Source organism: Petromyzon marinus, chromosome 4 (genome assembly GCF_048934315.1).
Source record: "Petromyzon marinus isolate PM22_M1 ecotype Great Lakes invasive population chromosome 4, UKy_Petmar_22M1.pri1.0, whole genome shotgun sequence".
In the NCBI taxonomy this organism is placed as follows: Eukaryota; Metazoa; Chordata; class Hyperoartia; order Petromyzontiformes; family Petromyzontidae; genus Petromyzon; species Petromyzon marinus.
This window is the reverse complement of record NC_133670.1, coordinates 11,610,595-11,636,252: the sequence shown is the minus strand read 5'-3', so window position 1 is coordinate 11,636,252 and position 25,658 is coordinate 11,610,595. Positions and strand designations below refer to the sequence as shown.

Here is a 25,658-nt window from a genome sequence, read left to right as displayed (position 1 = left end):
TGTGTTAGCCGACTCCTTCTGTTGTATTGCATTATACAGGGTATTTTAAAAAGATGGACCCGATTTGAAATCGCTATATCTTTGAAATTAGGTCCATCTTTTTCAAACACCCCGTATTTCTAAGTTTACTAGGTGTGTTTCTTATTCATTCTTACCTGATGATGGTTGCTTGTGTTGCAATCGAAACGTCGTATTCTATTATTTCATTTTTTTCTTTCTACGTGACTTCACCGAAAGCTTCAGATCAAGTTTCAAATTATGCCTTTTCAAAATGTTACACTTGGGTGCTATATGGGACATTTAAGCCTAAAGTGCTCCAATTGCTATGCAACATTGATTATTTTATATTTAATTAGAAGATTTCACCCAAGTTTTGTTTATGCGTAGGCATCAATGGAATAGTTATCAAAGTGTGTATCACAATGAGCTGAACTTCAATACTGAATGTCAAAATGCTTATAGATGTAGATTTTTTTGTAAACATCCCCTGAGCAAACACATTAATGGACTATGCAGATAGCAACCGATGCAATGATTTACTATCAGCGCTAAAACAAAGTCAGAAGTAAATCAGTGTGGAGGGTTTTGTTCACGTTAGCCTATTTGGCCATTTCCCCCTTTTTTTGGCCATTTCCCCCTTTTTGTTCCTTTTAAAAGGCAACATAAGTAACCATGTTCGTCACGATTACAGATAGCTTCACGTTTCTGGGAAAAGGTATGTTTCTATTCAACCCCTGCACAAGGTTTATGTAAATAGCCTGGATTTGCAGAGCAGCTAGTGAAACAGGATGACAACAGTCGTGCTGATAATTGTAATTATAACATTCCATTTAATATACTAATGAGCAAAAAAAAACTACTTTCTACTCCAGCAGGCCGTGCAATCAGAGAGTTGTTTTTTTTCTCGTGATAAGAGGCAGCATCATTTTGGTGATGATGTACATGCTTAGGGACCATGTCGAGCATATGTTCATACAAATGCAATAATTTATCTCATGTACAGTACAAAGCACCAAGAGAAATCGTCGGCGTGATTGCTTGTGTGCATCGGACGATGCTCATCTCTCTAGGTGGCCATGAGACACCGGTGGAATTTCCACACTCCCGTGGCAAGAGCCAGTCTATCCATATGAAAAGTACTGTTAACTTCCTGATAAATAATTGTCACGTAATATTGTTGATCGATATGAATGTGCTTTATTACAGGTGTAGTGGAGTAGGAAGGTGCATAGTGCAAACAGCATGATTACATAACACAGACAGTACGGGTTATGTTGGGTCAGCCTGTAGCGAAGGCAAATACAGTGCAGGTTATGTTAGGGCAATTAAGCTGGGAGAGCCAAGGACGGCTGTGATTGGCTGGAGCTGTTGTCAAGGCGAGAGTGGCGCCTAAAGGTCTGGGGGAGAAACAGGTGCGAACGACGCCCAGCGTCGTTGGGGCACGGACTGTAGACGTTGCTACAGCAGCAGCTACAAGTATATATATTTTTTCTTTTCCGCTTGTGTGTTAATCTGTGTTTACCCCGGATATTTTAGAGATGGCAATTCTCTTGCTGTGTATCCTACTGCTGTCCCTCCCGGCCATATCTAGTGCCACACTCAACTCTACAAACGGCTACCCTCGTTACTTTGCGTCCATACTTGTTGCTCGATTTGCCACTACACCTGCAAATTAAACAGCTCATAGACACTTCTACACTCCATCTTTGTATCTTTTTAAACCCTATCTTTGTCCATTACTTCACCAGCACTCCTTCCAAACTTCATTCTGCTCTTAAAAATAACATCATCTGCGAGCTGCTGCTATTCGTCCAAGGTTTGCCGCTCTTCATCCTTTCACAGAAAATACTTGTGCAAACTTTTAATTCTACTTTTCTTATTTCTGGGTGGTATTGAGCTTCATCCTGGCCCAAATGTAAAGAACTCGTATAATTGTGCAGATTTTTCTGGCAGAAAAGGTGTTGGTGTTCTACATGTCAACATCAGAGGGCTTGTTACTAAATTAAGTCAACTAAAACTAGAAGTGGCAAATCTTGACCCGGACATTTTTTGCCTAACAGAAACATTTCTCACTCCTGCCGTCAATGACTTGCAGATTACGATTGACAACTACAACCTTTTTCGGCTTGACCGAGGATCTAAAGGTGGAATTGCCATCTATGTTCGTAATACTATTGCATGTTCACCAGCTCACTCCTTGCTTAAAAAAATGTTGCTTTGAAGGTTTAGCTCTCAGAATAACTCTCCCAAATAATCAACAGATATTGGTAGTGTGCTGCTATAGACTGCCTAGTGGCAAGGATGTTGAAGCTGCATCTGCACTGAGAGAGCTTTTTGAGGGCCTCCCAAAAGGTGAAATAGTTTTAGTGGGTGATCTAAATTGGAATTGGCTAAACCCGCCGGCCGAGGCCACAAATTTTACGGATGAATTTAACCTGTTTAACAATTAATAAATGTCCCCACAAGACCCAACCTAAAAAATCCGGGACAGTCAACTCTGCTTGACGTCCTATTGACAAATGCCCCTCACAATTTCTGGGAAATAACCTTAGTGATCACTCCTTCATTTTTGGGGTGAGATCATCAGCCAGACCCAAATCCCCCCCTAAAATTGTTGAGAAGCACTCTTTGAGGCACTTCAGCACTCAGGCATTTACTAATGATGTGCTTCACTCGGATATTGACAAGGTCTGTGATATCCCCAACCTGACTACGGCTTGGGAGACTTTCAGGTACACGTTTCTCCAAATTCTTAACAAACATGCTCCGTTGGTTAGATTCAAAACTAAAGGCAACCACCCACCATGGTATGATCCTTTGATTACAAAGCTCATGAAAACTAGAGACAAGGCTTGGGCATGTGCTCAGAAAAGTAATTTGGTAAATGACTGGCTAGAGTACAGGATTTTAAGGAATAGATGCGTCAAAAAAATACGGCATGCAAAAAATGCCTACTTTTCCTCCACTCTCCTGGAATCACATGGAAATGCCAGGATTTTTTGGAAAACAATCAAATGTATCGAAAAGGCATCCAAAACAGACAATCTGCCTGCTGAGCTAAACCGAAATGGGGAATATTTTTCAGATCCCAAAAAAATAGTTGACAATTTTAACCTCCATTTTTTTGAAGCTGGTAATCTTTTTGATAATATATTGGGAGTCACCCCTGCTCATGCAAATTCCTACACCCCTGTCCAAACATTAAACGAATTTAGTTTCCAGCCAATCCACGAAAGTAATGTTCTGAAACAGCTGTCCTACCTCAAAGGGTCCACCTCTACCGGAGCAGATAGTTTTCCTGTCTTTGCTCTACTAACTGTTGGTCACCTAATATACAAACCTATAGCCCATAATTTCAACCTGTCCATCAAAGAAGCATCAGTTCCTCTAGAATGGAAGCATTCCTATGTCCGTCCACTTCACAAAGGGGGCCCTAAAGATGATCCCAATAACTACCGACCTATCTCAATTTTGTCCCTATTGATGAAAATTTTTGAAAAATTATTGAACTACCAAATTAGCAGTTTCCTGTCCACCAACAATTTACTACATCTAAAACAATCTGGCTTCCGAAAAAAATACAGCACCACATCTGCTGCATTAGACTCTCGGAATCAAATTTACAGTAGCCTTGATAATAAGCAGTACTGTGCCTGTCTTTTTCTTGACCTGTCCAAAGCTTTTGATACAGTAGACCACAACACCCTGCTTGGTAAACTAAGTTGCCTCGGTTTTTCCAAAAACACAGTAACATGGTTAAAAATGTACCTCTTTTCTCACACCCAAACTGTATTCACAGATGGTTGGAGGTCAAACAGTGTTAAGATAACAAAAGGGGTTCCACAGGGTTCCATCATCGGCCCCCTCTTGTTCTCTTTTTATGTCAATGACTTGGGCACTGACCTGGATCATTCCAGGGTAAATCTTTTTGCAGATGACACGATACTGATTACTGCTGGCCGCTCTCCAGATGACGTGATTGCTAAGCTCCAGGGTGATTTCAACAAACTACAACATCAGCTAGTTGCTCTTAAACTAGTCCTAAATACCTCTAAAACCAAGGTGCTATGCTTCTCACTGGGACTAAAACAGGAAGTTATTTTTCCCAAATTACATTTCTTAAATAATGATCAAATAGAGCAAGTCAAGTTCTATAAGTATCTTGGGGTTATCCTGGATTAAAAACTGAATTTTGAAGATCACATTGATTATATTGGTAAAAAGACAAAAATAAAAATTGTTTTTCTGTATCCACACAAGCATTGCTTCCCCCCTATGTTCCGTTTGGAATTGATAAAAGCTACCATACTGCCTCTACTTGATTACTGTGATATCGTGTATAAATCAGCCCCAAGTACTGTACTGAAGAAGCTTGATTCCATCTATCACTCGGCCTTAAGATTTGCATTGAACTACCCATATAGGACTCACCACTGTGATCTCTACATTGGGTCAAACTTAACATCTCTTAATGTTCGACGGCTTGTACACCCTTATTTATTCACGATGTACTTACAAAAAATCCGCAGACTACCTGCTGGATCTCCTCGCTGTTTCAAAGAACAAATTTGACCTCAGGTCTTCGCACATCTACCAGCTTCACATTCCCTATTGCCGTACAAAAACCGGAAGGGCATTTGCTATTGATGCCCCCAGGGTCTGGAATGCTATTGCCAATAAACTGCAACTTGAATCACTACCTATGAGATCTTCACTCAAAACTGCTCTGGAGGAGTTGTACACCCCTAGCTGCCACTGCTATTCAGTGGCCTAAAATAAAATAAAATGTTTCGCTCCGGATGACCTCTGCAAAGTATTATCTGTATTTTGATTTAGTGTGCTGATCTTAAAGGTGCATTGAAAAATGTGATACTCCGACTGATGCTCCTGTTGTTTGTGGAGTGACTCATGCAGCCAGCTGTGGCTCTAGGGTATGGTGTTACATGTTATTTATGTAGTTTATTGTTAAAAATTCGGTCACAGTTCCTATGATCACTGTTACTTTGCATTTATGGCTTTATTTTGGTGATTTCTAAAAGTTTTTTGGTTTGGCCATGTTTTTGTTTATTGTAGTACGGAGTTAGACTGATGGCCTTAATCTAAGTTTTCTTGTTGTTCTTCTTGTTTGACTTGCATCTCACTGGGATTTTTGCACACAGCATTGGTGTACGGTGCTATTTCAGGAATATTTTTGATGATTTTTCCTGGATTTTCTGTTTGCACAGTCACATAGTCACTTTAAGATGTTTTCTTGTTCATGTTTTTGTTTTTTTGTTTGTTGCGGTTGCACCCGATTCAAGAGCCGAATGGCTCACAGGGCTATACCAAATAAATGGAACTATGAAAATATGAGGAGTAATGAGAGTGGAGATAAATTGGGGAGTCGGCAATTGGAAGCAGGTTGTTGAAGTTGGAGAGCTTGGAGTCAGGAGCGGGGAAGTGAAGTGTGGAGAGCTTGGAGACAGAGTGTGGAGGGACAGAGTTTGGGAGACAGAGTTGGAGAGCGGAGCTGAAGAAGAGAAGCAGCCAGCAGTGGAGAGAGTGTAGCGATAGCGAAGCTGAACAGAGACGAAGCAATTAGCAGTGGAGAGAGCATAGTGACGGTGATAGCGGAGAGCACAGACGAAGCAGTTAGCAGTGGAGAGAGCATAGCGACGGTGATAGCGGAGAGCGGAGACGAAGAAGTTAGCGGCGGAGTAAGCGAAGTAATCGTGGGGAGTGGAGAGACAAAGGTGGCGAGCGAGTCGAGTGAAGCACGGCGAGCGAGCCGTGGCGACCTGGATACTGTGGAATATTGAGGACATGCGGAGAGTTGTAAATAAAACGGTGTTCGAAGAAAGACAAAAGTTGACCGAGTGAAATCGAACACTACACAGGCATAAGCATTTTACTACAGGTCACTCAGATTCACTGACATACACACTGATAATCTACTGGGTTACAACTCTTTATGTTATAATTCAAATATACATAAAAAAATTCCCTAAGCAGCTGCTATGAATTGATCAACTGTATTTTTAACCACCAGAAATTATCTCACCCAATATCCTGGAATATTGAATGTTTTTGCAGGTCACGCTGGTTATTGTGTTCTACACATTGCTCGATAGCCGTTGCATTTCCTCTAATTAGGCAACCTCACAGCCAATATTTAAAAAGTATCCTAATACTACAAATGGGTTGGCATTTGAAGGTTAGGGGAGAAAAAAGTGGCGTGTTAATGGAACAAGTCAATTGTTTTCCACATACTGTACATGAAACTGAAAGCATCATCACCATCCCAGCATGAAACTGTCATTTTATGAGTATTTCTCCCTTATTAAAAACATGGGACAATGTTTTTTTATCTGAATTGGTCTTAATTGTTTGACACAGTAAGCCTGAGTAAAATCTGCTTCATGATTATTTTAATGGTCAACCACATTTAAATTACCTGACTTGTACATCCGAAATCATGCAATTTCCCACCAGTATACACAAGGTCAATCACTGAGTAACATCTACACAGCATGCTTCTGAATGTGAGATCAATACAGAAAATACACAACCTCAAAGTGTACAACCAGACCTAAAGGCACTTTTGCATCAACATGTGTGTCTACTTGTATCACCATGACAACCACAGAATGTGCAGCCTATTTGGAAGACACCCAAATTGGATTTGTCAGAGTTTAAATTGAGTGCGACAAATTGCTCAGTGAATGTGTGTTAGGCTGTGTTTGTATCGCACACAAGAGGAGCGGTAGTGTAGCGGTTAGCGCACTGCGCTAAGAAGCCGAAGACTCGAGTTCCATTTCCGCTCACGGCCAACACCAGTGACGATTATCTGAACCGGTCCTGGGTCTCCCCTAGGTCGACTCAGCCTCACATGAGTACCTGGTGCGATGTGTAAACATCACCACTGGGGAGACAAAGGCGGTCGGGCGTGGTGCTGGCCACCCACCCCCTCTTGTGCTGTTCCGGCCTTCATAGGTGCTCGCTAACAGCACTTGCCCCAACAGTCTGTTAAGGCTATATGGGGGATCTTTGTCTTTTTGTATTACACAGCAGAAAAGCATTGCATCTCCTACTAAAGCGTTAACCACGAAAATAAGTGATTGTAGACGTTTTGTGTGCCATGCACAGAAGAGTCCATCATTGCAAATTTAATACTGTCACAGCAAGACTGTGCATACATCCATTAAGACAAATAACTGAAATAATAATTTAAGAAATTTCAATTCAACAATGTGCTAAAAAAATCTGTGGTCATCCATCAAGTTTGGATAAACATTTCGAGCATTGAAGAGATTGCATTTAACTATGGTGAACAGCCCATGGCCAAATCACCCCGAATGTACCTTATCCCTTCAGATCTCTTGGCCCATGGCACTAAGTCTTTTTGACCAGGCAGATAATGCATGGGCCTTCATACCTCTTAGGAAAAAAAAATAAGTTCCAAACAAGGTTTGCAGCTCTGCTCCTCAATTCCGTGCTGGGCCATACACTGGAACCGACTGATAGGTTTACATATCTGAGTCGTGACGGAGTTTCCTCCGTGTACTGTTCCACCGTGATCCATCAACACATCAGCATTGCATCTTCCATAATGACACATCTCAGTCATGTATGGAAGCAAAAACGGCTGAGCCTAGCAACTAAACGTTGCACTGAAAACACCTGCATTGTTTCCGTGATGCTGTATGGGAAGGAAACCTGTACTCTGCTGAAGACTCACTCAGACACCATACGGGCTTTCCATTTGCAATGCCAGTATTGCATCTTTGGCATTCACTCTTTCGATTTTGTACGTAACAAGATGATGGCTCTGAACATGCCTTGCCTCGATAGCCGCGAGGCGGCTGGCTCTGTTTGGACTTGTCATTCGGATGTCTGTCATCACATCGGCACGTGCCTCTCTCGACGTCCGTTGTTGCTCCCCGACAACAATTAAACAAGACCTGGGGAGTCGCGAATGGAAACGGCTTCCAAGTCCGTTCAGACAAAACTGGGGTCGGCAGGTCCAGACAGATTTTGCAGCCTCGATTGAGGGCGCTTGGAAGTCTGCGGTGGATCGGCCAACACGGAGGGCGCTCGAACGACGTGGCGGTCAATCGTGTCAGTGAGTGAGTGAGAGCCAATGGTTCTCTGTGGTCGACATAGTCCACAGTTGGGTACATCACTAAACCATCTGATAGTCGGGTGGACTGGGGTGAAAATGAGTGAAGGTCGAAACGTTTAAGAGTAGACGCAGCACGCGGTCACGGTTTGCGGCTCCACAGCTTGCCCACTTGGACGCTGCCTCAGTCACGACTGCGCGATTTCCCCTCGTTACACTTGAGTGGCACAGCTGTTCACATTATAATTACAAAGTAGGGAGCTAATCCTATTTGTTTCAACAAACCTTTAGTCATGCACTGTGTACATGTGGTGATTTTCAATTAATGCCTCTGTTCTATTGCCGATCACAACACCACACGTTGTGAGTTGGTGTTGGGTTTTCCGGTCGACGCCTCTTGCAATTTGCAATGCACATCTGGCATAATTGCTGTTTCAGAAGCAAATGACGTTTGGTGGATTGGATGGCAGACTATATTTCTATGGATGGATAGTTGTGTGTGCTCAGCACATGCTACTGAATCGGTATATTCCCTTCAGCAGTTCATCCTCTGCATTAATCCAGTTACCAAATCGTGCTTTGTGCAGCCACATGGCTCTGTAAAAACTACAGTACATGCGCATTCCATAAAGCATGTAAAACCACGTCAACACATGCAGCTGGTCCATAGGTAAATATTATTCAAGTGTATTCTATCTGAAGACCGCTAAAACCATGGGTACAATAGCAATTGTTGAAGCTTGCTCATTATCAATCACAAGAGCTAATTATTCATAAATAAAATACTAACATTATAAACGCATAATGTTAAAAGAAACATGGTTAATCAATGCATTAATTAATATTTACTGTACCTACAACAAAAATAGATTCTTATGATGAAACGATAGCTGGCTTAAGTCGAGAGGAGAAAATGTATATTTTTTTGGAATGAGAGACTTTCTTGTTTTAATTCGCAAGCACTGTTGGAGCCGTAATCAAACCTGCTAACCCCTTATCAGTGCCTACCTTATTACAGACCAATTTAGACTTTATTGGTCACCCCGTGCCCTTATAAATCTCAACGTTCACCCTTCAAAGTGCCATCACAAGGGAGAAACAGACATTTTTTTTGCTCGTATTGAAACGGCTGTACGCCCTATCGACCTGAGAACTCAATTTCCCTGTACAAGAATACAGTTAAACCGTATGGGTTGCCAGATATGCATAATTATTGATTTAACTAAAGTTTGAAGTCAAAATACACCAAGAATTCAAAAGAGATGTTTCCACTTCAAAGCCCTGCAGACACTGAATGTAAATAATGCCCCCAAATGCTCATGAATGGACATCGCTGATTGGCCAAGGCTTGGTCAGACCACTTTGGAGCTCGCCGATTGGACCTAAATTAGCGGTCGCGTTCTCGTCGTAAGCCCGTCGTTAACAGGGGAATGGTCGGTAAGCGAACACATTGAGCTCTATCGAGGCCCGTCGTGAAGCGATTCGTCGTTAACAGGGGTGGTCGTTAAGAGGGGGTTTACTATACGCATATCAAACACTTTATTCATATACAGTATATTTACATTTTGTCAGCAAGTATGGTTCTTGTGTAATTGGACCATGAAATGAGACATTTATTTATTCATGACACGATCTTCAAATAAAACACGATAAGATCTGAATCATTCAACTCCTCATAGATTTGCATTCATCAGCATGAATTTACAGCTCTGTACAGATTTAAGCAGATGGCATTTGCATAACCATCCGAACCAACGTTTCCACCCACTGCTTAAAATTAATATCGACTGGTATCTGCATCTTCAAATATAACTCCCAAATGCCATCTTTCACAATCGATTTAGAATTTGCCTTGTCACCATGGAACAATAACAGGTATTTTGAGATAGAGGATTTAGCTTGTTTAGCCTGCTAGAGGATTAATATTCGAAAGGAATATAATCTGTGCTGCATCCACACAGAACTAAAACGAAAATGTATGTCAATATGAATTTACATGGGATTATAACTCCCAGGGGTGTGTGCTGTTGTGTTTACGATTGGAACTGTACATCTGTTTTATTTCGGCAATACATAGTGCAATAGTTTGGTTTAAGGTAAAATTGTATTTTTGTAATGTAAATTACTTGTGACATTTCATTGTTCTACCACAGCAACCACCTGCTGTGTGTTGCTTGGTTGCTGTGGCCCTACATGTCAGACATTGTGCTGTAACTTTTAATTGTCATACTCAAAGGCATTCAGTAGTAGGCTCCAGGCGTCCACATGCTTATCACATGAACACGAAGCACAGACTCCCATGACAATTAGTGTTTGCCATATTTGAGTAACCTGCACAAAAAGTCTCAGGGGCACTCGACACTGAACTCTGTAAAACACATTCCTGCGGAGGGAGCTGATAGGAACGTTGGGTTGCTCGGTCAATGGCCAGGGTCAACAGCGGCGGCACCACGTGGTGTATACCGCAAATATGCCCGAATGTGAGGGCGGGCACAAGCCGGCGTGAGTAGGTGAAACATTGAGTTTTATAAGGGCACCACGGGGTGACCAGCCCCTCCCCACCCAGCCCCACTCCTCCCACCCCCCACACAGCCCCACCCTCCCAACCCAGCCCCTCCCCACCCTCCCCACCCATCCCCTCCCCACCCAGCCCTTCCCCACCCTCCCCTCCCCACCCAGCCCCTCCCCACCCTCCCCTCCCCACCCAGCCCCTCCCCACCCTCCCCTCTCCACCCAGCCCCACCCCTCCCATTTTTGGATGCACGACGGCGGACACAATAATCCCCTGTGGGCTGGTGGAACCAGGAGGTTCCTACCAGTATAAAACCATTACAATAGAGCTCCAGCACTGAGCAGCACAAGTCATGAACAACATTAACGAAAAAACAATTCAATTCAAAGGTTGCCTTTTGAAGCACTTTAAGTTTGGAACAATCTTTCCAAAATCTAAAATGCTCCCTATCAATTCCAATATGCTGTTTAACTGTCTGACAGCACCTGTCCATGATAGGACGAAAGATGTGTTGCCCCTTGCATAAAAACTCTTTATGTGTTCACACCATTTAGCCTGGAATATGTTTTGTATAGTGCCTTGCGAAATGTGCCGCAGTCTTGTCATCACGCCGAGATTGCCTCAATGACTTTTATGGACTTCTATCGACTCCTACAAATAACAAAAGCTATTGAACGAAAGAGAAATGTCCAAAAACGAGTTTGGTCATCCGATACCTTTTGATATAACTTGATTTGTCTTTACAAAGCCATTTTTTTATTTTAACAATGATCAAAGTAATCTGGCCATAGTATTATAAAAAATACATTATAATACAGTATAGATAGACACAGCACTTTGAAACAATTTAAAGTAACACATAACACTGTGTTGCATTAACAATTGCTAAAGAAATAAAATCATTTGACCTTTTAACGTGAATTTTGTCCTCCATTTCATGAGTATTTAATCCCCATAGTATATATATTTTTACATACGTGCATTATTAAACAAGCTCCTGTAGTTAAGAGCGTCCAAGAAATTATTCCTTGCCCAAGTAATTTTAATTCCCTTGTCCTTTTTGCAAACTTCTGTGCATTATAAATGCTGATCATGCACTTTTCACGGAGTCAGGCATTACATTCAAGAAGTATCGCTTGTCATTGCTCGCCGCACACCTCCCAGGAGCTTGAATAATATATTCGAAGAGAGCCCCATTTGCGACCTCTATTCTGGCCCTTGAAACTGATTACAACAAATAAACCTTGTGACATGAGGTTGTTTTCTGCAGAGAAGCATGGGTCGAGTGCAATATTCAGAAGTGCAGAAAAATCTCAAATGTAAACAAAACTGTAGAAGTGCAAGCACTCACGGAGCTTGCGTTCCATCTCGTCACATCGCCGCACATCGTTCACAAATCTGCGCTGGAAAGTGTTGACTCCTGGGTTCAGCTGCACATGGGGAGAGAGAGAGAGAGAGGTGGAGGCATCATGAGTGAGGGTGAGAAAATGAGAGAGTGAGATAGATTAAAGAGACATGATGGACATAAGGATGGAAGGGCACACAGCAAGACAGAGGTGGACAGAGGCAAACCTCCATTTAGCTGCAAATCAAAAAAATAGATAGAAGATTTCACACCATACACATGCACTAAGTGTTGAATTCACACATGCTGGAAGCCAGAATGGCACACTTCACTGATCTCTCAAATGACATCTCTGCTTAAGGTCTCCAAGCTGCATCACAGTACAGACACAGTGTCATTCGTTTGCCAGTCGCGAGAGATTGACTGCGATTTGAGCATTCAGAGGCAACATTTTGAAAAGTTTGATACTTTGTGACACTCAAGTTTTTCAGCACAAGTAATGGTGTCAGGCCTGGCTAGACTGTGTTTACACATCTTGAAAGACCACCTATGAAGGACAAGCCATAAATGTCTTATATGGCCCAAAGAATGACGATGAAGTCACGCATGGCTGATATTTCATGTTGTGGAAAGACAGTAAAGGGTTCCTATACCCCGGACGCTGGCTCAATGAACAACTAATTCTATTTTCCAAGTGCTGTAAATGAGATGTTGCTGTTATAGAAAGTTGATAACTTGTTAAATATCTGTAAGATATTCTTAATATGTATAAGCTATTCTTAATATGTGTAAGAGATTCTTAATATGTGTAAGAGAGTCTTAATATGTGTAAGAGATTCTTAATATGTGTAAGAGAGTCTTAACATGTGTAAGAGATTCTTAAATTAAGTTTTTTTTTGCTATATAAATAACATAAATAAACCAGTTAATTTAAACGTGATATCATCTTCTTAAAACAATAAAATTCTCACGACGTTTTGGCCACAACACAAGTGGCCGAAACGTCATTCTACGTGACTTTACCGAAAGAACCAAAGAAGATGAATCCTTGCAGTCACGAAAGCTTTAAATCGAAAATTAAACGTGATAATTTATGTCAGTTACTCTTTCACAATACCAAAGGCAAAGATGTTATTAACGTTATGGCACTATTATTTGCTAACATTTCATGATGCTTTCACAATTTACAACGAATACTTAAATAGTCTGAGCCAGTGCCATACACAGCATCATGCCAAGTGCCATCTCAACAATTATCAAGCCATGGTTGTGAAACCAGGCCACGTCAACAGCTAGTCAGGTTCTATAGATCAGCACTGGGAATCATGGCCAAAGTGATCATCCCATCATATCTCATCTCACAATTTCTAAGACACTGCCAAGAAGCACATGTTTTATGCTGAAATAAAACTACCTTCAATCACGTATCACGTGTGCTCCCTTGTGCAACATTTTTTTCAAGATTGTGAAACCACTGTACCTTGTTAATACTGCAGCGCTATGTCACTGTCATACAAAGGTGAACACCAGCATCACAGAATTGCAGGGGGGTGGCACAGTTGAGGTTTTGAAACCATGGATCCAGATTTCTGGCGTCCTGATTTTTTTGTGTGTGTGGAAATGACAGCCGCTTTTTTACGTGGTAAATTCTGCATTTTTCGGTGCATGTGTAACGGATTTCACACCACTACGCTTGGCACAATTGCAGAATGGCCCAAAACGGGCAATGTTAGGTTCGGGCCAATGATGGCTTTGTGCAAGGAGTGCTGAGAGGGAATGGCAGTTCATTCCACGTAAATTCACGTGTGCTTGATGCTGACAATGCTCCGGCTGCTGCTGATGATGATGATTAAAATTAAGATAAAGAATGTCGAAGAGGTAGTGAGCCCTAAGACCAATGTTTTTAGAGTCTTTGGAGTGTGGGAGGAAACTGGAGTATGTAGAGAGCCGATACTGAGAAGGGATAACACTAAAATATCAACACCGATTAAACAATGCACTGCACTGTCTTCTTCTGGCTATTGTCTCCTAGTTATTTTCTCTTGGCCGTCTCCACTGATGGCCCAACATCATCTGAAACATCAGAGGTAACTAAATCTTAATTGGGTGCCTTTTTTAGTGTGCACTTTGGAGGTAATGGTTGGTGGCTAGTGGTTCATCACACGATAGGGGTTGGTGTGGGTTAATATATTCAGGGTTGGTGGATCATCATCAGTTTTAGCAGCAACAGCATCATTATATTCATAATAATTTCCACCCATTATCATTAATCAACATTTATTATAATCGTAATATCATAGTTATGTTTCGAACCATTATAACAGTTATAATTATCATTACTGTTATCATATAATTATATTCAACTCCATCATCATTATCCTCATCATTGTTGTTATTGTCATCATTGTTATTAAGTAGCACTAAGCCACGCACGATTAGCACAGTTGTCGACATAAGGTGTGAAAGACGTTCAACATACATTCGTCATACACATTAGCCTGTGATTCCTGTCTGCACTTGTCCAGATGCTGCTTGGCTATGGGGTTCAGTGCAAAATGGGGCTTTAGAATTTCCAGCTGATGGCTGAATTCTACAAAAGTGTGAAAATCAACTCTACATAAATCATGCCCCATGCTGAAGATGACTTCTTACATCTAATAAATGACTGTGTTTAATCGTATACATTTAATTTAATTTCCACGAATAACAATTACTTTTTTCCCAACTGCCTGGATATTTCCAGATGGATTATTATTCCTCAATTGCTAAGTAATGACCACACAGCAATTTAGTTATCCTTTAAAATAAAGACAGGTCTGGCCTATATACATAGCAAGGGGTCAGTGTTGGAAGTCCAATTGGAGTACTGTTAAGGTCAACATTTGAAGAACAGGTTTAGGCATTTCCGGAGTTGAGGTTAGGTATTCCTGTAAATTAACTTCAATGGGCGTAGTTTTGGGGTGACTGTGCCTATGAGTGCTTCACTTACAAAGCTGTGCAGGCACTTGTATATAAATGTTCCACGGCGAATTATGACACAGAACTCTTTCTTAAAAAATGAGAATTGCACTGTGAAGGTGAACCCCCTCCCTCCCAAGTCCCCCACCATGCAGTTTCAAGCAAACATTATTCAATAAAAAAACACATTAAAATAATAATTAATAAACTGCCACTGATAACAGTAAGAAATAACCCCACAATGATAGTTAATGCATTACAGCTGAATGTTTTTCTTGTTTAGAAGGACATTCATAAATAATATGATGAGTCTGCGTATTACTGTATTATTAAGGCCAATCACATGTGTGAACACCTATCTCCAGCTACCTGGGTGTAAAGGATATTTAATGGAAAGTGTCGTCCTTGAAAGAGAAATTGGCCTTGGTCTTTCAACTTAATGTTTATTATTATTTATGATTCCAGAGATTTTCACATTGCCATAGAGCCAAGGTGTACTGTTGTCATATCCAAATTAAGCACCAGCAATTAACTGCAAATCACTTATAAATTAGATGTTAAATTTAGCTTTGTTTTGACGTCGGTGCTTGAATAACACAGAGCTACGTTAATGTGTGTTCATATTCTCATTATTATTTCCCTACATTGGGCTGCACTGACTCCTTGCAATCTTAGAACTTAAAAAATTGACCTGAATCTTTTTACTTCTGAAATCAATGTTTATTATTTTAGTCGTTGTAGTTTCTCTCTTTTAGTTGACATGCATTACAGTGTAAAGAAGTATAAGACTAATTATTTTGATTGCTCAAGTTCAAGTTTTCATTTCTTAACCAGGTGAGGAACTCAAAAAAACAGGTTTGTCTAATTTGCAAGAGTGACTTGGGTGACCAAAATTACACTAACCACCATGGGTGATCAAATTGAATGTATCTTACACTCTTTAGTTTCACACTGTAATGCTACTGTTTGTGGAATATCATGAATATCTTTAACACTGTAGTAGGAGTAATGGCTTCACTTCACATTACTCTCGGTATCCAATTTTCATCATGCAAATTAGAACCTGCTCTCATTTGCCTCTATATGTTATTATGTTTATTCCAGCCCACCTTCGATTCAGTAAGTACCATAGTAGGCATACATATTGTGACATGTTTTCCGGATATGTCCCCTTAATATTGTTTTGGTTTTGAACAATTCTTGTATGTATATTCTTGGTTCTTTCGGTAAAGTCACGTTGAAGGGAAACAATAAAATAATAAAATAAATATTGCTTCCCTTCAACGTGACTTTACCGAAAGAAGCAAGAATATGAATCACTGCAGTCACGAAAGCTTTAAATCAAAATGTAATTCTTGTATGTGTCTGTTGTTCTGTTAACCCAAATTTGGCTTCTTCTTTGTACAACTCTTCAGTTATTTCCTGTGGTAAATTTTCATTGGTTGTTGTAATGTTGTTCATTGGTTGTTATAAAAAGTCATGAAGCAAATCTGAGACCATTAAAACTTTCTCCATTTATGAGTATTCATAGATTCTCTATCATTCCACAATTTACGAATTTTATTTCTATGTAAGCATTTCGTAAATACGAGTGTTCAATGTTTTTCAACAGCTGATACCAGGTCATTGAAGATTTCCACATTTATTCTATCTGGTCTGTAATGTTTCCTATTTTTGAAACTGCAAAATTCAGTGGTTACTTCTTCAAACATAATATCCAAAATATTATCCTCCTCATTTGAAAATAAAAATTTTCTTGGGGTTTATGATATTTATTTTGTATTTGCTATAGAGACCTGCATCAAATTCCTCCACTGGTTTTATGATTTTGTCTCTATCATTTGTTATGGTTCCATTTTGCTCTCGAAGGGGCTACCAATTGTGATTTACAATTCATAAATTAACTTTTTGCTGCTTTCGTGCTCCCATTCTTTATTATGAGGTCTTCAATCACTTTTATGTTGTGTTCACTGATTTCTATTCTCAATATTTTCCCAATGGTATAACAATGTTCTGTGCACTCTGTCTTTCGTTGCGCCACCTGAAACAAGCCAGGAATGCCTCACTGACTCTTTCAAGAGGGTCCTGTCAAGTTATCGCAGGAAGAGGCCGTGTCACTTAGTGTGATCCCAATTGAGTAATTTGCAGGTAATCACTTAGCATTGAGATGTTTGGCCAATACCCGCTACATTGTTTGTATTTAGACAATAAGCAACTCCAGCAATGCCCCCACGTAGAGGAGTGACAAGCACCTATCGCATGTCAGTAACCTCAGAATAGACAATCTATCCTGGGTCACATCGCTTCTACGCTCTCTACTCTTAGTTATCATTTGTAATTTTATTCTGTAATTTAATTACTATACTAGCCAATAAAATAAGTGTAAAAGTCAAGGCCTTATTAAAGCAATTTGCATTTCAATGTATGCCCCCCCCCCCCCGCCGCCGCCCCCCAAATAACTGTGAAGCAACAATATCCAGAGGTGACACAGGATCAATGTTGGCCTCTTGTCTATAATTAGCTAATGACGATAACCAAATATTAAATCTACTGCAATGAAGATCTTCCTTCAATACAATGCAGTGTCCTGCTCGGAACCTTGAAAGGGTTCGATGTGATGGTTTTCTCTTTAATACGCTGGAAATATGTGTTCATACCAGACAATGGGAACCAACTGCATTGTGCCACATTCTAAACACCTTTTATATGTGAAGGTCAGAGGTAGCCTCATGTGTCTACCGGCGTGTTTTCACTGCCTTTGGGTCAGAAACACAAGTCAATATTTCTCATTTCATTTTTTATGGGTCATGTCACTCGTGTTCCACAGGTCAGGTGATCTGCAATTACACTGCATTGGGATATGCCTCGTGTGCACTGTGTCTATTTTTCATTACTCCCGCAGGGATTTTGATTTAAATACCTTACACAACCATTATTGAGCACTTTGGGAGACATTCATGGCTTGTGTTGATTGCATTTAACATGCGAGTTAGTTTGTTAGAGAGCCAGAATACAGGTCATGGATCCACCTTGGGGCATTCAGACCAATTGTATGTTATTTTAAATTACCATATGCGTATATATTTACACGTATATGTTATATAGCTTGTGCGTATATCTTACGACGTAAATTTAAACATGCAACCCTGAGCAAAATGTTGTTCAATTGCTGCTTAAAATAAATTGTTTGAGAGAATACAAGTACGAAGATGTGTAAATTATATTAATCACATAAACGAATGTTTTTTTTAATATATATAATATGTAATGTTCTGTGACTGGGGAGCTACAACATTTGCCATAGACAATAATAATTTTTTGGCTTTGGTAAATTTGCATTCCTTTTTTCTCACAGGCCACGAGGCATTGCTTCTGACATAGAATTTAGTGCCCTGAGGCACAAAGCCAAATGCTAAGTTCTGGCATTTCTTTTATATAAAATCAATATGTAAACGGTAAGTACCAGCTATATTTAGAATCCTAATACAATCGTTAACTCTTTGTATTTCAACCGCATTGGGAAATCAGACGATATACTGAAACACGGTTATCGTAAGTCTAATTTAAAAGATAGATTTGGATTTTAAAAAGATAAACGTTTCGTTGCTGCAAATTATGCTATGCAAATGTGGTTTATCAGCCATCTAACATAATGAATAACTTCCAAATAACAGTTAAGTGTGAGATAATTTGTATTTGTAATTACTGTTCGAGAAAATGTTGTAATAAATGTTCACTCAGTTTCTTAGCATATTAATTATGCATATATGTATCACTTATGTAGAGGAAATTAGAATGCTCGACTTTGGAGAGCAGGCACTGCTAATAATGTTGTAGCACTTAGCATCTAATTCTGGGGTTTTTTCACATTAACATCATAAGAGTGTTTATGGTTAACGCTTGCAATGTGGTTATTTTTTCCAACTTTGCGAAATCAATGTGTCTATAAATATAGCTGATTCTACCAAATTATACTCCGTGACAAATTCATCATTGTAATTATACATTGATCGTATTTACCAATTAATATGTACAACTTATTACTGTTATTACATCCTTTTGCTGTCTATACAACAGTCACCCAGGATGCACCCGATCTCATCAGATCTTGGAAGCAAAGCAGAGTTTAATCTGGAAAATGCTTGCATGGGTGAGCACCATGCACGAACAGGTTGTCATAGGGCTGCAAGGTTACGTTGTTGGCAGTCGTAGATGAGCCCCCACCCCCTCACACGTAATGGGGAGGGGGCCTCATCCAGCAGTGCATTGACAAACGGGCCGTACATTTATAATTGTTGCTATATAAGGACTGTGTATTAACAGGGCGATGCTGTCACACTGGAACGGCACTGGATGTGTGAGCTATGGGAGCAGACACACCACTCTGGAGAGAACCACAGACTTAATAGTGTTTGCCCTACGAAATTGCTTGTTCGATTTTTTTTCTTCTAAATACCAACCATTAAAAGGTTTCACTTTAACGATAACATGGTCATAGGTATGCAGAAGCAACCACTGCTCAGTCACATGCCACTTAAAACATCAATATTAGATTTCTTGAATAAATCAGGCAGTGAAATGACTCCCTTATTGGCTACTCGGTGATAAAATATATATATTTGTACATTCAGAAAGAAACAACGTGAATGTGTTTTAATGCTATAATCAATTATAAGTTCACATGTGCACTAACGTATCGACAAGAAGGTCAAATAGGTTTGGGGAGAAGCCATTCAAATTACCCAGTCACTTAAATTTACAATTTTATTTTTCAATAGTTATTCCAAACACCATTTTTTGTTACATGATTATCATGTACGATACAGCGCCTAAAAAAGTAGATTAGCACTGCAATATTCCAGTGCTTACAGTATTCAGTATCTCATTCTCATAATAATTTGTCCAACTGTAATGAAACCTCTAAATAACATAGGTCATAGAAATACAATTCGGAGGTTCATCTTCGCATCCAGTGGGCAGGAAGAAAAATAAATTTGAAAGATCTGCTGAACAGGGCATCCTTTCTAATAATTTCTATTTTGATTCAACCACCATCTTCAACAATAACCCAGTCCTCGTGCATTATTTCTATCAGAATTTTACTTTCCAAAGGAATTGACTGAGAAGTATATTTGTAAAATGCATTCTACTGCTTATTATTACCCAAGGGCTTTGCATAACGTTGTATTAAGGAATCTTTGCACCCTCTTAGAGTTCACATATATACACAGCCTTTCTACTATGCAGTATATTTACTGAATTTACTCACGATTAACTGTTTGTTGTGGTTTGTTTTAAAATCGTAACTCAAATAATAACTAGGCACACATGCACCAATTTCTATCACCTTGCTTTCCAGAGTTGCCCAATATTCCATAACATCTACTACTTATTCACAGCCATATTTCACGTGTGTGTATGTGTGTATATATAGGGTGCCTAAGCAATATGGAAAGCTGTCACCCATTTGCGTTGGAAGAATGTCTGCTGCGAGTAGTTCTGCTATAAAATATGAAGTCTGCATGCTTTACGGTTGCATCACTCTTCTTTATCTACACAGAGTCATTGGTGCATGTCACCAAATAAACATTAAAGTTCTGCGTGGCTCATGCAGACATTCGACTAACATTACATGTAGACTATGCATGTGAATGCACAAACTGTGCAGAGCTTGGCATGGGGGTAGCCACTTGAGGAGAATCACTATATATAATGGCGATACGGGTTTATGGGAGACAGCTTTGAGCATTGCGTTGAAAGCTACATCCCCACAACAATGTATGTATCTTAAGGGCTACAAACAATCAAGGCTGCAGCATATCATGCACAAAACAACCACACGTATAAATAAATACCGCTGCAGGATTGCAATTTTACAAAATATATGTGCCGTATTTGTTTGGAGGTAAGCTAGAGCTACTTAATCTCTCTGCTATGTAAGATATAAGGGTCAATTGTGCAGACACGCAAATCCACATTTTGCGTTCGAGTGGGAAATTAATAAACATTTCCATTTGTTATGTGCGACACAGTATTAGCTTGCCCTTGAAGGCAGAGAACGACTCAGAGGTGCGAGGAACCACAGACAATTGGGAAAGGCGGCCAGATAAGAGAGCCAGACCCATATTACTCCTCGAACTTTGTGGTCCTCTATATATGAATGTGTTATCGGCCAATTAATGAGTGCTTATAAGTGTAGGAGTAAACGGTAGCATCCAGAAAAAAAACCCACGTGTGCGAGGGGGCAACACTCTATCCCATACAGATAGAACAGGTGGAGTCCACATTTTTGCTGTACTGCCTTCTCCTGGCACGACAGGGTATGGTGCCTCGACACCCATGATCCATTTTTCGAATTATTTATGGTTAATTTTCATATTTACGCCTTTTTTTCTCATTTACCATTGTTATTTAAAAAAAAAATCTGTAAATGACGTTTGCGAAACCATGTCTCTATCAAACTCCGCTTTTGATATTTAGCTTGGTACTATCACCACGTTTTTGTAAATGGTTCTAATTAATTTTCAAGATATGCTTTTATTTAGGCTTTGGTTCACTGTGTAACAAAAAATTGTTCCTGAGTAGTAAGTGTTATTCCTAATTGCTCATGCCTCAAAAGTACAGAAAATTGTTATTATTCCCCACAAGCTTTGCTTTTGTAACCAGGACATTGATATTTTGAAAATTACCTATGTTCAATGAGAAAACGTGGTGTGCATTTATGTCTTTCGTTCACGTAAAGTCCTGGTCACAAAAGCAAAGTTTGTGGGGAATAATAGCCACTTTATATACTTTTTAGGCATAAGCAATTAAAAAATAACACAGTACCCGGGAACAAAAATTGTGTTACATAGTGATATATGGTTCAGGAAACCATATGCTCAACGTGGATCTATTGAACGCCTGTTTGAGCGATACACGGTGTATTTTGAGGTCTGTTTTCCAGAACACGACAGTGTTGTTTCGACTATACGCGGATTGGCGCTGCTAAGATTCTCACCTCCGCATCGAAAAGCAGTGCCACAAGAGTGCTGCATCCATTGGAAGGTGTGTGAATAGATCGGCTGCGAGAACGATTTATTCACCATGTATGTTTTTTGCGTATGTTTTTTTGTGCATGTTTGCGTATGTAAGTGTAACACGTTCAACACGCACAACGCAATGTTCACATATTGCCGCATGCATCTAGCCATCCACTCGTTGAGGACGTCAGCCAGACGGACACCTCGATGGTGAATCATCATCAACACGTTCAAGTGGCAGGGTCAGAGGGATGGAGACGGGGGTTTTGTGTTGAGGTGAAATTTAAAAATACAGAGGGTACACATACACAATAAATGGGGAGCGACTCAGCATCCTTGATCACAATAACAAGTGCGGAAATCATGTACAATTCAATCTTGACTTAAAGCTTTCGTGACTGCAGGAATTCATATTCTTTGGGTCTTTCGGTAAAGTTACGTAGATAGGTTGAAAGAAATTAACAAAAAACTACGTTTCGATCACAAAAAAAAAATCTAGTGTTTCCTCCTGATGACGATCGCTTGTGTTGTGATCGAAACGTCGTAGTTTTTTGTTATTGTCTTTCAAACTTTACCGTACAATTAGTTTAAACAAAGAGGAAGGTGTTAATAATTTCGGACCCAATAACACAACCCTATTTTCCCATAAGGTCTATTATTTGTCGAATGCGGTTTTGCCCAACATGTTTTCTTCCAGTAACGTAACCCCCCCCCCCCCCCCGTTCAGTGAGGTCTATCTGATAATATAATGTATATTTAATAAGCGTCACCTTACCGTAATGTGCAAGTTTTTCTGTAAAGTATAAGCCCATTGTGCACTTTCAATACAATTTTTGGTAAAACAGAAAATGGCCAGTGAAGGGTTTACACAACACTGCTAATGTGTCTATTGTAAACACGGAATGCTCAAATCATATGTGAACAATCAACATTACTAGCCGTGGCAATTAGAAAAAATGTGTAAACAAATCCTGACAGAGGCATCGAACCATTACATTACGGTAATGGTATTAATAATAGCGTTTTGTTTGCTCACTGCTCCTCATGTATATGGAGACTTTTCAATAAACAATGCTTGGATTCGAATGTGCATTTTTCTATGCTTCCTTATCAAACAAAACATATTCTCCAAAGAAGTTGTTTGGTACATAATGAACACGTATTTCTTCTATACATGGTCAAGATGCAACCCTGTAATATCTTGTTACACGTTACACTGCTTGGCAGAAGGGTCTCCAGTTAAAGGCGCTGTCTAGAGTCCCTCTACAGGTTATTTTGGCCTACTCTTCCATGCTGGTTATATATCTTGGAAGAGCTGAGAGTACCCACACTTTTATCCACCATACGCAATCTTGACAAAATTTGCGGCGTACCTATTTATAACTTTGAGTGGCGGGGGGTTGGAGGATTTAAGAGACGTGCACCATTGTGTGTCAAGGGGCGCTGCACAGGATTGACAATCCAGTGTGCTCACTATGACACCACTGCAGCACCCCTATGTTCTGCTATAATCAAGGCAAAATCATCAAAGCCATTAAGTGGGGGTGGGGGGGGGTTCAGTTTAGTAACATCAGCCCAATCATTCACTCGTGGCAGGATGATTTCATAAAACGTGGGGTGCAATGTTCCATTCCATTTCTCTCGGGCATTTTTAAAATTGCCTTGTCTCCCAGTAAAATAATGTCATTGAAATCAACCAAAAATAACATAAACGCAACACATCTTCAGGAATGAGAAACATATATATTTTTAAAACACCGAGACACAACAGAAACATCTGGTGCATATAATGGTATTTTTAAAAAAAACATTCCCCCGGAGTGATTTCACACCAAACAGAATAATTCATGGGGCAGGCAATGGAAGGGGGGAGTCGGGGGGGGGGGAGCTATGATAATGATGACGATGATTGCGATCGCGGGGCTGCAACACTCACGTCTCGGAACTGCACGAGGCCAAGCTCGCCCAGCTCGCTCACGCAGCTGTAGGCAGCCTCGCTCTGCAGGAACAGCTGCGCCAGGCACATCGCCTCGCTCCGGAACAGGGAACCCATTGCTGCTGAAGTCTTTATATTTTTTTTGCGTGTCAAAATAACAAAAAAAAAGCAGCTATGTTCTTTTTAATCCCCACGAATATAACAACCGCTTGAGGAACTCCCTCCGTAGAGACTGCAGCTGCTGCTTCTGCAGTGGCTCGTGAGTCAGACGACGCGACGAGGTGTGAATCTCGTGTAAGCGAACCCCCGAACAAAGTGAGACTTGGAGAAATAACCGCACGAGCAAAGCAAACGAGGCTCAAACACTGGCACGGCGCTCGGATAACTGTGCTCGATCCTCGTGCCTCTGCCTGAGTGCACTGTTCAAAGTTCACGCTCGGAAGTGAACAGTGATCCATTAGCCAACCGCGCGCACCATATTACACAATGACAGGAGATGATGGTAGTGAGTAGCACAATGCTAAAAATGGTCTGATTACTGCTCCGTCAGCACTTGGGAAGCGGTTGTGAATCTTGCCCAGACTCGTGGCAACTCTTCTCTTGAACCGTAGCAAAAAAAAAAACGTCAGTCTCGCAGACGACAGTTTAAGCCGTAGGCAAGCGAATCCAGTTTTAAATCGTGCCCAGATCCCATTTAAACCAGTCAACCAGCACTGGTTTGTTTGTACAGAATTGGAAAAGGCAATTCGGTTCAACGATTGTTGACCATGGTGATTCAGAGTACCCAGTTTGGCCTCACATTCTCAAGTAACGCCATAATGCAGGCTTCCCTAACCATAAACCTTACACTTATTAACAGTCACCTTGTCATGTTTATCAAACCACGTGTGTGTGTGGATTTCAATGCACAATTACGCTTGAATTGGGAATCAGTAAAACTCGACGACGTGCTTTAAATCCCCTAACAAATTAATGTTGTATCGTGCGCAACATATGTAGCATTGTCGCTGAGATGCCCAGGTAGGTATGAACATTTCCACAGTATATTCTTTGCCACACGTGGACTTGATTACCATTAGAACGGGTAATACATCAGTAAAACCATGTTGGCAACCGAGAATGTGTGGCCACGAACAAACATCATCCCAGTGTGTTTTTTTCCCCCCATAACCCTACGCATTTACAGGAAAAAAATAAGAATGATGTATATCCAATGATTAGTAAACGTACCAAAATGTAATGTCACACTTGCAGACACTATTAGGAACTCCCGAAGTTATCGTGTACACATTTCACAAATGTATTTTATAACGTTGTCTTACTGGTGTTAACTTTAATGGCATTTATAAAGTAAAAAAAGGTTACATGTGATTAATTTACCCCAGTCGATCGGGTACGTTCAAGATAATGCAGAAATCTGCCGCAAGTTTATAATGTCATTGCAAAATCATCCAGCAAATGTAACTGCTGATTTGCCGTTCCAGAACAGAAGTGGTAATTACATTGTTAAATTAAGCAATATGTTTACGTTTTATAGGCATGTTATAAAGGTTATATAACATAAAATCAATCCTGACTGTGGTCAGATTATAATAAAATATGAAACAAAGTTAAGTATCATGTTCAAACCTTCTGACAGAATAATCAAACGTTTGGTGAATGTGGCTTGTTCTGTATTGTTCTGTATTGTTCTGCTAGTATTCTATTGTTTTGTTTGTATTGTTTTGCTTATATCCATTGGTTTAACGTTTACTCAAAGTAGACAAAATAGACATTTACTCAACGTC

The 25,658-nt window shown here is 40.2% G+C and overlaps 1 protein-coding gene across 3 annotated transcripts in view; it reads right to left on the bottom strand.

Annotated features, from left to right (window-relative positions):
* Positions 1–25,658, bottom strand: part of LOC116938719 (V-type proton ATPase 116 kDa subunit a 1-like) — a 276,745-nt gene that overhangs the window by 233,448 nt on the left and 17,639 nt on the right. For 2 of the 3 annotated variants that reach the window (XM_032946244.2, XM_032946245.2), the window contains exons 1-2: positions 23,872–24,746; positions 11,962–12,040 (exon numbers count right to left, since the gene is read on the bottom strand). In XM_032946244.2, the coding sequence (XP_032802135.1) occupies positions 11,962–12,040; positions 23,872–23,988 (196 nt within the window). In that variant the 5' untranslated portion in view covers positions 23,989–24,746. Of the gene's footprint in view, positions 1–11,961; positions 12,041–23,871; positions 24,747–25,658 lie in introns of those variants that run through there. The other variant, XM_076056558.1, reaches the window with a different exon arrangement.